The sequence below is a fragment of the Hyla sarda genome, chromosome 3 (assembly GCF_029499605.1).
Source record: "Hyla sarda isolate aHylSar1 chromosome 3, aHylSar1.hap1, whole genome shotgun sequence".
Taxonomy (NCBI): domain Eukaryota; kingdom Metazoa; phylum Chordata; class Amphibia; order Anura; family Hylidae; genus Hyla; species Hyla sarda.
The window spans coordinates 196,442,401-196,456,442 of NC_079191.1; the positions used below are offsets into that span (position 1 = coordinate 196,442,401).

Consider the following 14,042-nt stretch of genomic DNA (forward strand, 5'->3'; position numbering starts at 1 on the left):
TTGAACTAAGTTTGAGTGAAAACCATGTGAAAGTCCACAAAAAAATATATGTTGATAGTTCAGTATGGGAAACGGCACCTAAAATATATTCCAGGACTTACTAGGACAGTGCAGGCCACTAAAGTGTAGTAAATAAACTGTGATAATCCTGGAACTTTTCCATAATCGGACCCTGGAAACACAATACTCCAAAGAGCCTATATAAACACAACTTCCTAAAGTTGTCGGAGCTTGAGTTGTCTCCATAAGCTTTCCCTTTTCTATAGTTCTGAAAAAGGTCCACTAAAAAGTAAATTGTACATAGGGTGGAGGAAGAATAATAGCCACAAGACCACAGGATAACTTTATCTTGCCTCCTCCTATAATCCCCAAATAGTATAATTTATTCAGTCTTTTGTGTCACATTCATCTATTAGTTATGTGCTTTTTGAGAATCTTGGTGACTTCCCATATAGTGGCCATTACAGCTCTTAGAGGAGCTGTCTCTTGGTGTTCCTAGATTTCTACTGTGCCCAGTAGTGAGAGGTGAATAAAAAGAACTTTACAGAGGATGTGAGGTTGCTATAATTTTGATGAGGACATTTTTAATGGGAACATTGGGCCAGTTTCTCCTAGATGCTTTGCCTCGGTTTATGATCTGCTGCTTTCCTTCTCTATAGCTAGGCTTATTTACTGAACAGGAGTCTTGAAAAGCTGTATGAGATTTCATAGTAACCTCATCCACACACTGAACAAAAAATCCTCACAAAACTCAACCTACAGTGCAAAATGTTTTTCTTTAGCATGTATATTTCTGGTACAGATATGCCACAGATTTGTCCAGTGTATTTATGATCTGCTGCTGCCCACCCAATACAGGCAGAAACCTTACAATAACAGTGGGTGGAAAGCGGCAGCTCATAAATATGTTAGACTTCAGAGCACATGCACATCATTGATAGGACTAAAATGCTTTCCAGCTTTAAGCAGCAATATTTTATTTTATACCTACAGTCCTGAGTTTCTCTACTCCTAAATGGTTTCTGATGCATGTCGACTGGCTACTGACAGATACTTCTTGTAGTTTCACAAAGGCTGTACAATACCCAACTATGGGATGTAGGAAGATATTTGTAGCCACTCTGATGACGAGACCTAGCCTTAAAGGGGTACTCCACTAGCCAGCATTCAGAACATTTAGTTCTGAACACTGTGTGTGCACTGCGGGGTCAGTCACGCCCCCTCAATGCTAGTCTATGGGAGGGGGCGTGTCAGCTGACACACCCCCTCCCATAGACTTGCATTGAGGGGGTATGGCATGATTACACAAGGGGGCATGGCCAACCCTTGCTGCATGCACACAGTGTTTGGAAATAAAAGTTCAGAATAAGCCCAAACAGGTCCTGCAATGCGGCAAGGCACAGTGGCCCTCTCTACCACCAACAACCTTTTAAAAGGATGCTTGAGAATATAACATAACCAAATAGCAACAAAATTAATTTTATGGGGTGATCTGTCCAACAACCATGTTGTGCAGTTTTTCACACACTGGGACACTGGAAGGGCACAGCAGGGCATACCTGGTCCATCCATTTATGACATGGATGGCTATAAATTTGAACAGTTACATGTAATACTAAATTAACTTTCCCATCAAAATGACTGTTTCAGGAGCAGAATCGGCCCAAAATCTTTTTTAAAATATTTATTTTGATAAAAATGCTTCCAACTTATCAAAATTGCAAATTTTGTTGTTTTATTAGTAAACATTTTCTATATTTTTATATTGTGGTACAATAAATTTCTTATGCTAGAAAATGAACTTTATGTTCTATGTGACTCCACAGAGCTATTTTAAAGATTGGCATTGCCCTTCTGTTTAAAATCATTCAGGCCTATAGCCCTTCAAATAGATATAGCACCAAAGACTCTGGCTTCTGCAACAGTGAATAAATTGTGTCCTCCTGCTAGCAGCAGAAGGAAATGAAATGCTTATATCACACAGGTACTTTCTAATCTGTTGAATCCTATAAAATACGAAGTATAAATACAAGCCCAACATGCATTTCCTTTAGGATGTAAAAAGCTGGCAAAGATAAGGATCTGGATTACTTATACAGCTTATATAGTTTATTTGCAATGTAACTTTTCACATTTGTATTCAAGCTGTGTAATATGTGTTCTTAAAGTGACGAATGCGTGGTTGTTGAATATTTCCTATGGGACCAATGTCCTGCGGAGGTGAAGGCACCGGGCAATTATTGTCACAGTAATTAAACATTGCTACTGCTTTTCAATTGATGATAAAGATTTAGAGTTTGGAGGACATAAATAATGTTACACTTGACATGCAGACATTGGATTTGATGCAGTGGTCTCAGTCTCAGCCAGTTTCGAGCAAACTGGAACATGACCCTTTTCCCTCTGCATCAAGAAGCAGCCTGTAGAATGAATGCTGAGTATGCCATGAAAGAAATTATTTTTATTATTAACCAGGTTGTGACCCTGGATTTGATCGAATCCATCCATTACCCTCCAGCCAGGCAATATTGTCCAGGGAGGTGCCCAGGTCACTCTGGAGCACAGAATAAAAAGAGGCAAAAGCAGAGCACTCAAACACTTTATTCTCCTGTATGTATTAAATGGATGCACAGAGCAGCACTTGGTTGCAACTTTTTCCCAATAAATGCATTAAGCCATTTGCAATTTACAAATGGAAAGGAAGACTGTTTACAACAGGGATCCAATCTCTTCTTATGAAGCATGCTTTGACTCACAGTATAAAAGGTAGCCAGACATTCCCATATCCATTGAGAATAGAAAGCAGAGTAAAGGAAAACAATCACATCAAACGCATGACTGCACAGAGGATGCCATGCATTGTTAAGCAAGTGAAGAGATCCCAGCACACGGGGGGTTAAGGCTGCTATTCCAGCCAGCTTTTCTGCACAGTGCATCATTTCATAGTACAATCTCTCAGCGGTGCTCTCAACCTAAACAAAGCAAGAACAAGCAGGATGATAATCGTAGCCTTACTGAGAAAATTGCTATTGTTTCCGATGCAGACAAACAGTGGCGTGAAGGCCTGATAAGTGTTTACATCATAGCAGTAGAGCAATTAATCTGCAGCATGGATCGCACTGACAACTCTTCAGGTTGTTGCAGTTCCTGTTGCAGTATTAATATTTATCCTTAGAGGTTCTGGGAGAGGATGAGATTCTTGTTTTTTACTCCATTCTATTCTTATGCATATTTAGATGGCAGGCTGATTTGCATCTCGGAGAAACAATGAGGAAGGAATGTTTTTTTTAAGATTCTCTCATCTCTATGCATGTATCGTGCATCCATTTGGCTAACTATTTTGAGAATCTTTTTCTGCTCCTCCCTGATCCAGTCTTCAGTCATTCTGGTCACTGATACACATTCTGGCTGTTTGTAGCGATCCAAAGTATCAGTCTTCAATAAACCGTTCCGCCAAAGGTTTTCATTGAATCGAGTCCCCCTTTATATCCACTTTATGCTGCACTCTTTAGCTCTGGGGAATTAAATGGTTAAGAGCTATGATCTCAATCTGTGTGCTCTCCGTGTCCCTTTCTCCCTAAGCTGCTCTTAACAGTCAACGCAGTGGAGGGAAATGAAGGTGGAAAAACTCCCATACTGAGAGAATAACGTTTTTGGGACGTGCCTGGTTTGAGCAGCTCTGTGACATGTATTTGCAGTCCCATACTGAAACTGACACACTCACACTGCTCCAGTGTCTGTCTCTCTCCCCCTCCCGCATTGCTTCTCTTCTCAGCATTCATGAAGCTCCCTCCCTCATCACACAAGGATTATTGTAGTAGCTAGCTAGCCGATCATCAATACTTTGAAGGAAATAGAAGAAAGAAGACAAATGATTAAAACAAGCCCCTTACTCCATCTACAGACTCCGGCATCAGACCATTAAATGAGCCTGACACACATGCACACTCCCGCACACATACACATCCACAGGCTTCCAGTTCCTGTGCCTCTTATTCCTCTCCCTCTTGTTCTCTGTAATCTCAACATTTAAACAGATTTCTTCAGCATCAGCTAAGGATTTTTTCTACCTCAGTGGGAGGGAAAAGGCGAAAGAATAACCAAATCAGCAGCACCAGCCTCCTCTCTCTACTGATCATTACCATCCGATAGCTACAGTATTCCTCAAGCCGTCTGAACGCTGGATTGTCATGTTGGACTTTCTTTTCCCTCACCCAGTCATCAAAGCACCATCATTGCTTTACTTCTCTTAATTCTCCACGATTTGTAAAAGGGATCATTTGTATGGCATTGCTTTAATACACCACCGGGATCCAATTGCTATTTCTATGGTGATGAGGTTCATATTCTGATTTAAACGTGACCAAGATGGGAGTCAGGGATTCCAGCAAAAAGAAGGATTTCCTTCATAGCTCTTGGAACGTGTGCCTGTGATAGTGTCCTGCAGAGATAGCCACAGATTTGGATTGGAAGGTAAGGTTCCTTGTGTATTTTTTTTCTAGTCGTTTGTTACAATGGTCGAGTCTGATGACTTAGAATTTTGGAAAGGGGACTGCAGATGCTAACAAAAGACATTAGACATGCCTAAACCTCCAAACGTTACATAAGCCCCATATGACCATGTATAGTTAAAAAGTTGGTCAAGTCCATGCTTAACCTCCCCCCAACTGTAGGTACTTGGATGTATAGATGTTGGAAGGACCCTTTTATGTTTTTGTTAGTTGTGAGAGTATAGTCTATATATTATAGTTGATAATCCTTAAATTGTTCTGGTGCTTATCAGTCCAATTCCCAAACTGATTCATTGATTTCTAGTCATCATTTTAAACCCTTTTACTGACTACAGCACAACACAAGTAAACCCATCTAGCATGATGAGGTCACTAGCAAGTTAAGGGGAAATCTATACTTGTCCTCCGCTTACCAATGTGCCAGTGGAGGCATGGCTCCGTTTATGTTTCACTAAGAAAGTGACACTTGAAGAAAATCAGTTTGGGGAATATCCAAAGTAGAATGCCTGTTTGCTGTCTCTAGATGAACCATCAGTGGCAAAATGGGAGATACACTGTGTTCCAATGAGACAACCCTAGATGTTCATGTTTAAAGAAAAGAGGCGGGTGGCTTGATCTGCTTAACTTGGCTCTTTTGATCCCTTGAGGATAATTAAATATCTTTAGATAGTTTGAATCCCAAGGGAATGGGTCTATAAGTAAACACTGTTAAACCTTTTATGATTGCCATGTCTGTCACCAAAATCACCTTTGGCATCCATGGCATGAACATGTCAATATAGAAAAAAGCCAAAAACAAACATGCCTTATCCTTACTATTCTGCATTTATGGAACATTTTAGAGATTTGGTGACTGATTCCACCATGTAGATATTGTCACGTTGGCACTCAACGCCTACACTATCCTGAATGACACTGCGCAGAACTGCATTGCCTGCAAGAGGGAAAATACAAGGGATCTGTTGTCTTCTGCCATTTCATGCATGTTTCCCAAGATCCTTGGTTTGATGATGCCACAAATAATGTGAAATACAGATTACATTTATGGTCCAGGTGGAAAAGACACACTCTCTGTTCCTATGGAAATCTGCTGCTCATTGTACGGCTCATAGGCAGCTGTTTTAGCGTTTGGAAGTCCTAGACATTAATGTAAGGATATTTTTCTTCTTCCTTTGTGGATAAAATGTAATGAGTTCTTTGCTGGCTGACATAGAAAATCCTTGAGATTACCTTTTTCTTCCCCTGGCATACACCTTGGCTAGATAATGGATAGTTGTATGCATTTTCTGATGACATGGACTGAGACAGGATCCAACTCAACACATAGATGTCTCTTTTCCTGTGTGATGCTGGAGCTAACTGGCACGCTAACACCTTCAACTTTGCAGTCATTCTGTATCGTACAGCTTTGGGATTGTGTTTTTTTAATTCTTGAATAAACTTGCCTGTGTTTGCATGTGCATGAATATATCTTTTTTATAATTTAGGGTAGCGGCGGAAAGGGTTAACATTATGACGGTCAATGTGTATATTAGGCTCATCAAGAAAATAGAATGCAATGTGAGTCATTTGTATGCAGTTTTGATGGGGGAAATGAAGGCAACATGGCTTTGGCTATGGAAGAGCACATCTGCAAAATCACATAAAGCTATGGCAGACAATATGTTCAGGAGTAATTAACTGCTTGATTTCTACCTAAGTGCACTACTTTTGGGTGTTAAACAGTACTCACATTAGCATTTGCTCCATGCAGAGCAATTAATTCACACAACAACTCTTTTTCCCAAGAGCTTATGTCATTTTACATTGCATTTCTTGGGTTCAATTGTAGAGACGGATCTTGAGTGGGTTTACATGCAGACAGCCATCAGTGTCAATTTGTCACTATATGCTTTATTAACACCTAAGCCATCAGGGTACCTCTTCTTTATATAGCATTTTATGCTATAGCTATCAACCAGAATAGAACACGAGAATGCTAACCTTAATACTATTCTTGTTATAAATCCAACTTTACGTTTTACTGTAGTACACACTCTTGTATTTATAGTGTAACAAGATCACCTGCTGTCTTATGAAACACGTTCATGACAGTCATTTCAGAAAAACTACATGTAAAACCCTTTAGGTGGGCAAATTCTTCTTGTATACAATGTTATATAGCATTGCACTTATCAGTAACCGATGGTGCTGTTGTGAACCTTGTTTATTCATATTTCACATAAATGTAACCTTATTGTTAACAAAGTAATGTTTTATGAAATATTATTTTTGGTTTCCAAAGGAAGCATCAGCTGAACATCCACATGGTGGCACTGTGTGCACACGATTAAATCAATCCCATGCTTGGAAAATAAAAAAATATATACATATATACTCGCCCTTCTTTTTGAAAAGGTTTATTTTTAAGCTAGCTTGAGTCTTGAAAACAGCTGTCTAGAATATTGTCAGGAGCCCTATTTTCAAATGCTTGCAGAATTCTACTTGTATTTTGATTTTATTTTGTTTTCTACAGGCCAAATGACATAGGATGAAGGCTTTTCGTAATTTGTTGATTTATATATTTTCCACCTATCTACTGGTTATGTTTGGATTTAATTCTGCCCAAGACTTCTGGTGTTCAACCTTAGTAAAAGGAGTCATTTATGGATCGTATTCGATAGGCGAGATGTTTCCCAAAAACTTTACCAACTGCACCTGGACGTTGGAAAACCCAGATCCGACCAAATATAGCATCTACCTGAAATTTTCCAAAAAGGACTTCAGCTGCTCTAACTTTTCTCTTTTGGCTTACCAGTTTGATCACTTCTCTTATGAGAAAATACAGGATCTTTTGAGAAACAACAATTCCATAATGCAATTGTGCGATACAAAGAATGCCTTTGTTTTTCTGCACTATGATAAAAATTTTATTCAGCTACGTCGGATATACCCACTCGATTACAATGGATTACACAAAAGGGATGACGAAGACCAAAAATCCTTTTTGGAGTTTCTGGTATTGAATAAGGTTAGCCCCAGTCAGTTTGGGTGCCACGTCCTGTGCACTTGGTTGGAGAACTGTTTGAAATTGGAAAATGGCAAAACGGAGCTTTGTGGAATTATGTATACAAAATGCACCTGTCCCCAGCATCTGGGAGAATGGGGGATAGATGATCAGTCTTTGGTGTCACTAAACAATGTTATATTACCCCTGAATGAGCAGACTGAGGGCTGTCTGACACAGGAACTTCAAACTACACAGGTCTGCAACCTGTCCAAGGAAGCAAAACGCCCACCCAAAGAAGGTAGGTGTTGCATTTTACCACTTTCTTTTAAATTCCATACACAGTCAAATACATTGATTTTTGTTAGCAATGAATTACAATGGCACAAGAAACAGAATGGTCTTCATTTTTTATTTTTTATTTCCACTTTTTTTTCCATATACAATAATAATAATTCACTCCGGAACTAAGGTCTCTATATAGCAAACTATGAAATGCATGAGCAGGATGAACTTTTTACCCCTTAACCAATAACCATGTGTAGGAAATAAGCTTATTGACATGAGAGTCCTAGCCCTTTACACAGAACGTGGTTAATAGGGCTATATTATGAAGCCAAGGAATGGCAGTCTAAATCTTATCATTGGTAATGGATGGAGACGTTTGAAATGACTTCCCTATTATAGAGATTTGTGCTGTACTAAAATCATGCATGGCTCTTCTACTAATGTCTGCATGGAAAGCAAAGCAATGAAAACTAGTATGGCTTCCATCCATAGAGAGATAAGGTTATTAATGAGTTCCAGGTTCTGCCATTTCACACTGCAAGCCTTTACATCTTTTTCAGCCCAGTGAAAATGATTGCTTGATGTTGTTACCTTTAACATCCCGAAAGCCAAACTGATCTGTAACATATCACTTTACAGTTCTTTTAGTTACCTGCTGCTGTATTGAGTTAAATGTGGGGCTTAATTCCAGATTCCATGCAGATATGTTAATCCATCAATTCATTACTATATGCAGCATGTATTTAGTGTACTATAGTTTCTGTGCTATAAACATTATTTTAAACTATTGCTATAAGAACATAATCTCACAGCTCATAGCAAAAAAAAAAAAACCCTGTACTGAATAGAGCCCAGTAATAGCCAGCTGGCAATGCCATTGAAGCTGCATTTTGGGCACTCGCCATTATCTATGTGTACCCCACGGTTATATATTGTATGTTGAAAACCATTTGGAACAGTACTAAGAAGCAACATGCAGACTATATATCTTTGAATGGAAATGATGTGTTTAGTTTCATCTCAGCTACTGTAGATTTACATAGCAATTTACAGTAGAAGGCCTTCTGCACCAACTTGGGGTATAACACCTGCTATGTTCAACCTTAAATGATCTAAGCTGACTCTATTATTTCCACCATCATTGTGTTTGCCTGCAGTCGCATTAATAGTGTATACTTTGTTTCCAGCTGAGCAATGTTCATTTTTGAGAATTAGTCAGCCCCTCCCCCTACACCCAAACATGAGCAATTGTTTATTCACTCTTTTAAGGGTACATGGAGTATTTGTGTTATAGTTGAATAAAATGGCAGCACAATATCTTATGATGAAGCTTTGAAAAGGGATGGAAGTTTAGTTCTAGGTGACTACGATGTAAGCAGAGATTAAGGCCTCATGCAGGGCCTTAACGTACGTGTGTGATAGGTCCAGATATGACACTTGATAGAAATAAGTTTAACATTGAGCCAAATATTATGTAAGTAGCTGGAATGACAACCCTTACTAGAAACAAAACATATATTTAGGAGTAAACACTATAGCTTGTGTGCATAATGTGTCATATACTTCCATTCTTACTAATCATTAATACAGGCAGAATGTTCCTTACTTCTGCGGAAGATAATAAAAAACCTTAAAGCTACAGGAGGAGACGCCATCACCTACAGCTATCTGATCCTATGAGACTAATCAACCACACTTTTAAAGGAATATATATTGAATGTTTCTCATTACTGAGGAAAGACAGAATGTATTATGGCCATTCACTGGTTGGGAGCACATACGAAAGATAAAGATTGATCATTAGGCATATAGTAGAAATCCCAACAGAAATCTCTCTGTTCTAGGAGTTCGATTCCATGTTCCGCATTATTTTATCTTAATTGTTCTATTTTTATGCATTAAAAAGACATAAAGCCAACTGTTAGAAATGAGTTTGTGAAGAGTAATATATAGTATCCATAGAGAGGCTATGGAATTTCCATATACTGAGAATTTACCACGAGTTGAAAGTTTACAGCTAGGTCATATACCTCATAACTAAAGGGTTTAAATAAATAAAGGTCAAATATTTTGGTTAAAATGGCCATCTTACCAATACAGAAGCACAAACTTAATGTTGTTGGAAAAAAGGCCACCTCGAGACCTGTGATGCAAGAAAGAGGGCAGACATTTTATGTAGATCAGTGGTCTCAAACTGTGGCCCTCCGGATGTTGCAAGACTTCAACTCCCAGCATGCCCGGACAAGCAACGACGCAGATATACCTGAGGACGATTAGCAATGCAAAAGCCATGGTTTTAGGTCTTTTACCCCCTACACAGCTGTTAAGGTTCTCTTTGGGATTGCAGCAGCTTTCTGCATTAATTGCTGCAGTTATTTGAGAGCGGTTTCATTATAAATAATTGGCTCTTTAACCTCCCCGTTGGGAGGCTTAGACACAGCTTCGCCTCTTCTATACATGACTGATCATTCCACGGGGCTGCAGCAAGTCATATCAGTCTGAATGCATCACTTCACGTCAAGGCACAATTTATTTCTCCCAAAGGTTTGAAAGCCATCTGACATTTTATAGAACTTTACATAGTGCTTACAGTCTTAAGAAGATCTACACTTTTGATGATCATATTTTCTCTCTGTAGAATTGAAAAAGCATGCAAAGGAGAAAAAAAGAGGCCTCATTTGACAATATTGCATAACATAGAGAGCTTTTTGCCATATAATATTATTATGCAAATATGAATTAAAGGATTAACTGCAGGTGCACTGGCTGGTCCATTAATGGTTTTCTGCCAGTGCCAATCATATAAATCAGCTAATGTGGGGTTCAATCGCACAGGGTTGGTGATTCAGTGAGTGTTCCTATGCAGAAAATAGCAGTACACAACGCATATGCAGACTATGCCCCCATCGGTTTGTAATTATTCATAAGACCTGATGCAAAATGTTGCAATTATACGAATTTGCTGGGAAATCTGACACGAGCTATAAGAATGTATATGGAAATGGAATCATAAACAATAGGTGGTGTTGTTAAGAGAAATGACTGCCCTACAAAGCTGTCATATATAAGCATGGTTAACAAGAAAACATGATGCCTCTCCCAACCTCTGAGGGCCAACTCAAGTCTTTACTAAGAAAGCCTAATTACGGAATGAATCTTAGTAGTTAAGACATCTCTTTTTCACTATCACCAGGCTATTCCACAGAGGCATGTTTATTTGAAACTACATCTCAAAAGGCATTTTCAAATATCTATAATGAATACATTAACATTGATATTTCTAATGGCTTTGGAAGAGTGACTTTGCAATTGATTCATGGAAACTACATTAGAGAGTGTAATAGAGGCTGCAGAATACACAGTTGCTGATCCAGAAAAAGGCATATGCCAGAAATCACATTACTGGTAGATATTAGGTTGAGAAATGCTCCCATAGTCCAACATGTGCGCTCTCATCAGAAACAAGCTTCCGCATATGTCTTCGCATTAAAATTCATAGCGTGTGCCATTCCCTTTACATGACATTTAACCATGAAACCAATAACCAATCTCCTGCATGTGAGCTAAATAATAGAAAGGATAGGATTATCCAAAGTTCGTTTGCTGTGCTTAACTCTTCATGTAAAAAGATTTGTTTATGTTGAGAGAATAGTTGGAATGTTGTGATACTTGGTGAATATGGATGTTTTGGAAACACAAGATGCATAATATGAAGATTTTCTGTGCCCATATTTAACTCACATGAAGACTTAGAAGAGCAAGTTGTAGCAGTGATAAAAAGTGTAAAATGGATTTCTGTCTGCCACAGGAAATGTATTGTACACGAATCAGGTATTTTTACTTATGACCTTAGATAAAGGAAGAAATTTTAATAAAATCCATGTATCCCAACATATGCCGTAAAAGATTTGTTATAACTTCTAGTAGGTCAGCAAAGGTTTCAGGGTGGGAACCTACTAGGAGTCAACCAATACCATGTGTCAAATGGGGTATGAAAACATTGTTAATCACAGACAGATATATAAAAAATTTAGTGAAGTGTAAATTAACAGACCAGGATATTTTTCAAACTTATAAAATCAATATGGGCATTATGCGCTAGTTTGTGGTGAGTGGATATAATACAGAACTAAATTAATTGTTCATTAAAATGACATGAAGATGCCTTATTATGTCAGGATATAGCCTTGTTTACATGGAATTATTTTGAGATGATATCTTAATATTTCATGCATTGTGGGTAAACTTGACTTAATGCCCTTCTAGCATGCTGCCCCATTTAGTGGATATCAGTGTTCCCAAGTATGTAACTATAGAGGGTGCAGAAGATCCCGTTGCACCTGGGACATGATTGTGGGGGTGGGACATCAGCCCCTCTGCTACATTGGTGGACAGCAGTTCTATAAACATCATATAGCATTTTCAGGGTGATGTTACAGATTTACAGGGGGGCCAAAAAGCTTTAGGTTATATCCAGACTTTCAAAATATGTCTGGGTTTGAAATATGAGGCTTTGATATGTACAATAGCATATTGTATCCGACAGAGAGCTCATGACAATCACAATGAAGATAGCATGTCACTTTTTCCTTACTAACTTTCCTTTGATAATGAATAATGTAACAATAAATCTATGCTTATGTACACACCTCCAACTTGTCATCTAGAGACTGTTGTTCTCATGCCATAAAGACTGCTATCACACCTATTCTCATGTGATTGACATCCCACTGTTAGCAGAATCTCTGCTGAAATCTCAGTCAATTTGCATTCTGGTACATGTACAGTACATGCACTGGAAAGTGCTAGATAGGTTGATGGTGATTTCCGAATAGTATGCTGGTGACATTGGATTGCCTTGGGATTTCCATCATGCCATTATGCACATGATTACAGCTTGTACTGTGTGACTATTCATTTGGCATGACAATGCCCAAGTGGCAAGTAGGAGTTCACATGTAGGCAGTATGCTCCTGTATACAACTTTTTTACATTATTCACTTTGTATTCCTAAAGATATTAACTAGTTGAACAGCATTTTGGTGGTGGTTTAGTAGAAAAAAAGCAGGTGACAGTTTACCTTTAAGATACATACTGTAGTAGGGTATTGTAGAAAAGAAGAAAACAACTTTCCATAAATGTTATGGTATTACCATAAAGTATTGATCCATCAATGAAAAACAGTCCCTCTCTTAGGCAAGGCTTACATTGCTGTTGTGTTCCCACCTTTATTGGGTCCCTTCTGTTTTCTTTTTTTTTTTTGTGCCGAAAGAACCCAGAAAAACAGGACTGGAGCACAAACAACACCTCCGTGTCCTAATGGATCCCATTGACTTGAATGAGGTCTGTCAGAAATCCAATAATTTACCTTATTTAGGGGAGATATAAAATAGGACATGGACTTTTTTTCCTCCACAGTAGTGAGAGTAATGAGGCTAGGCATGCAGGTGTTAATAAGATTCCAGGAATGGTTACTAATATGGATTCACATCCAGTTAACATCAGGGATGCTCTATACTAATAGTGAAAACAGCACAGCGCAATATCCAAAAGCAGAAAATGAATGCATGGCACTCACCAGGACATCATCAGGATCACTGTATGTTTATGATGGCATGACAGCAAAAACATTGGATCACTTAGTTTTACGTCTAGTGATGCTTCTCCCGGCTGACATGTCAGCCAGAGTAAGCAGATGTTTTTGCTGTGATGTCACATTAAACATAAAGGGGGAGATTTAGCAAAACCTGTGCAGAGGAAAAATTGCCCAGTTGCCCATAGCAACCAATTGGATCACTTCTTTCATTTCTAACAAGGCCTCTGCAAAATAAAAGGTGATCTAATTGGTTTCTATGGGCAACTGGGCAATTTTCCTCTGCACAGGTTATGATAAATCTCCCCCATAGTAATCCCGATATTGGGGTGAGTACCATCCTTTTATTTTCTGCTTTTGAATGTTGCTGTTTTTTTCTCTGCTTAACTACCATCATTCTGACAGACTATAGAGTTCTATATACCCGTGCACAACAGCAATGTTAATAAGTCCTTATACTGTACTGGAATGGAACTATTACTAAAATTGTTTTGTATTAAACCTTCAAAGCAGGTATCAGCCGTGCTTGCTTCTGATAAATTAATGAGTTTGGAGAATAAAAAATAAATATTGTTTAGTATGTTAAAAATAGAAAGATGGTCCTTCAATTATTCATCTCCACCGAGCTTTCGGCTACCTTTTTAGAATGCCTATTGGCAATCGT

The 14,042-nt window shown here is 38.5% G+C and overlaps 1 protein-coding gene across 9 annotated transcripts in view; it reads left to right on the top strand.

The window, feature by feature from the left end:
* Positions 1-2,101: 2,101 nt before the first annotated feature.
* The window catches only part of ADGRB3 (adhesion G protein-coupled receptor B3), an 889,024-nt gene continuing 877,083 nt past the window's right edge, over positions 2,102-14,042 (top strand). For 3 of the 9 annotated variants that reach the window (XM_056565819.1, XM_056565823.1, XM_056565825.1), the window contains exons 1-2: positions 2,105-4,473; positions 7,027-7,798. In XM_056565819.1, coding sequence (XP_056421794.1) covers positions 7,042-7,798 — 757 coding nt within the window. In that variant the 5' untranslated portion in view covers positions 2,105-4,473; positions 7,027-7,041. Of the gene's footprint in view, positions 4,474-5,452; positions 5,661-7,026; positions 7,799-14,042 lie in introns of those variants that run through there. The other 6 variants (XM_056565820.1, XM_056565821.1, XM_056565817.1 and 3 more) reach the window with 4 other exon arrangements.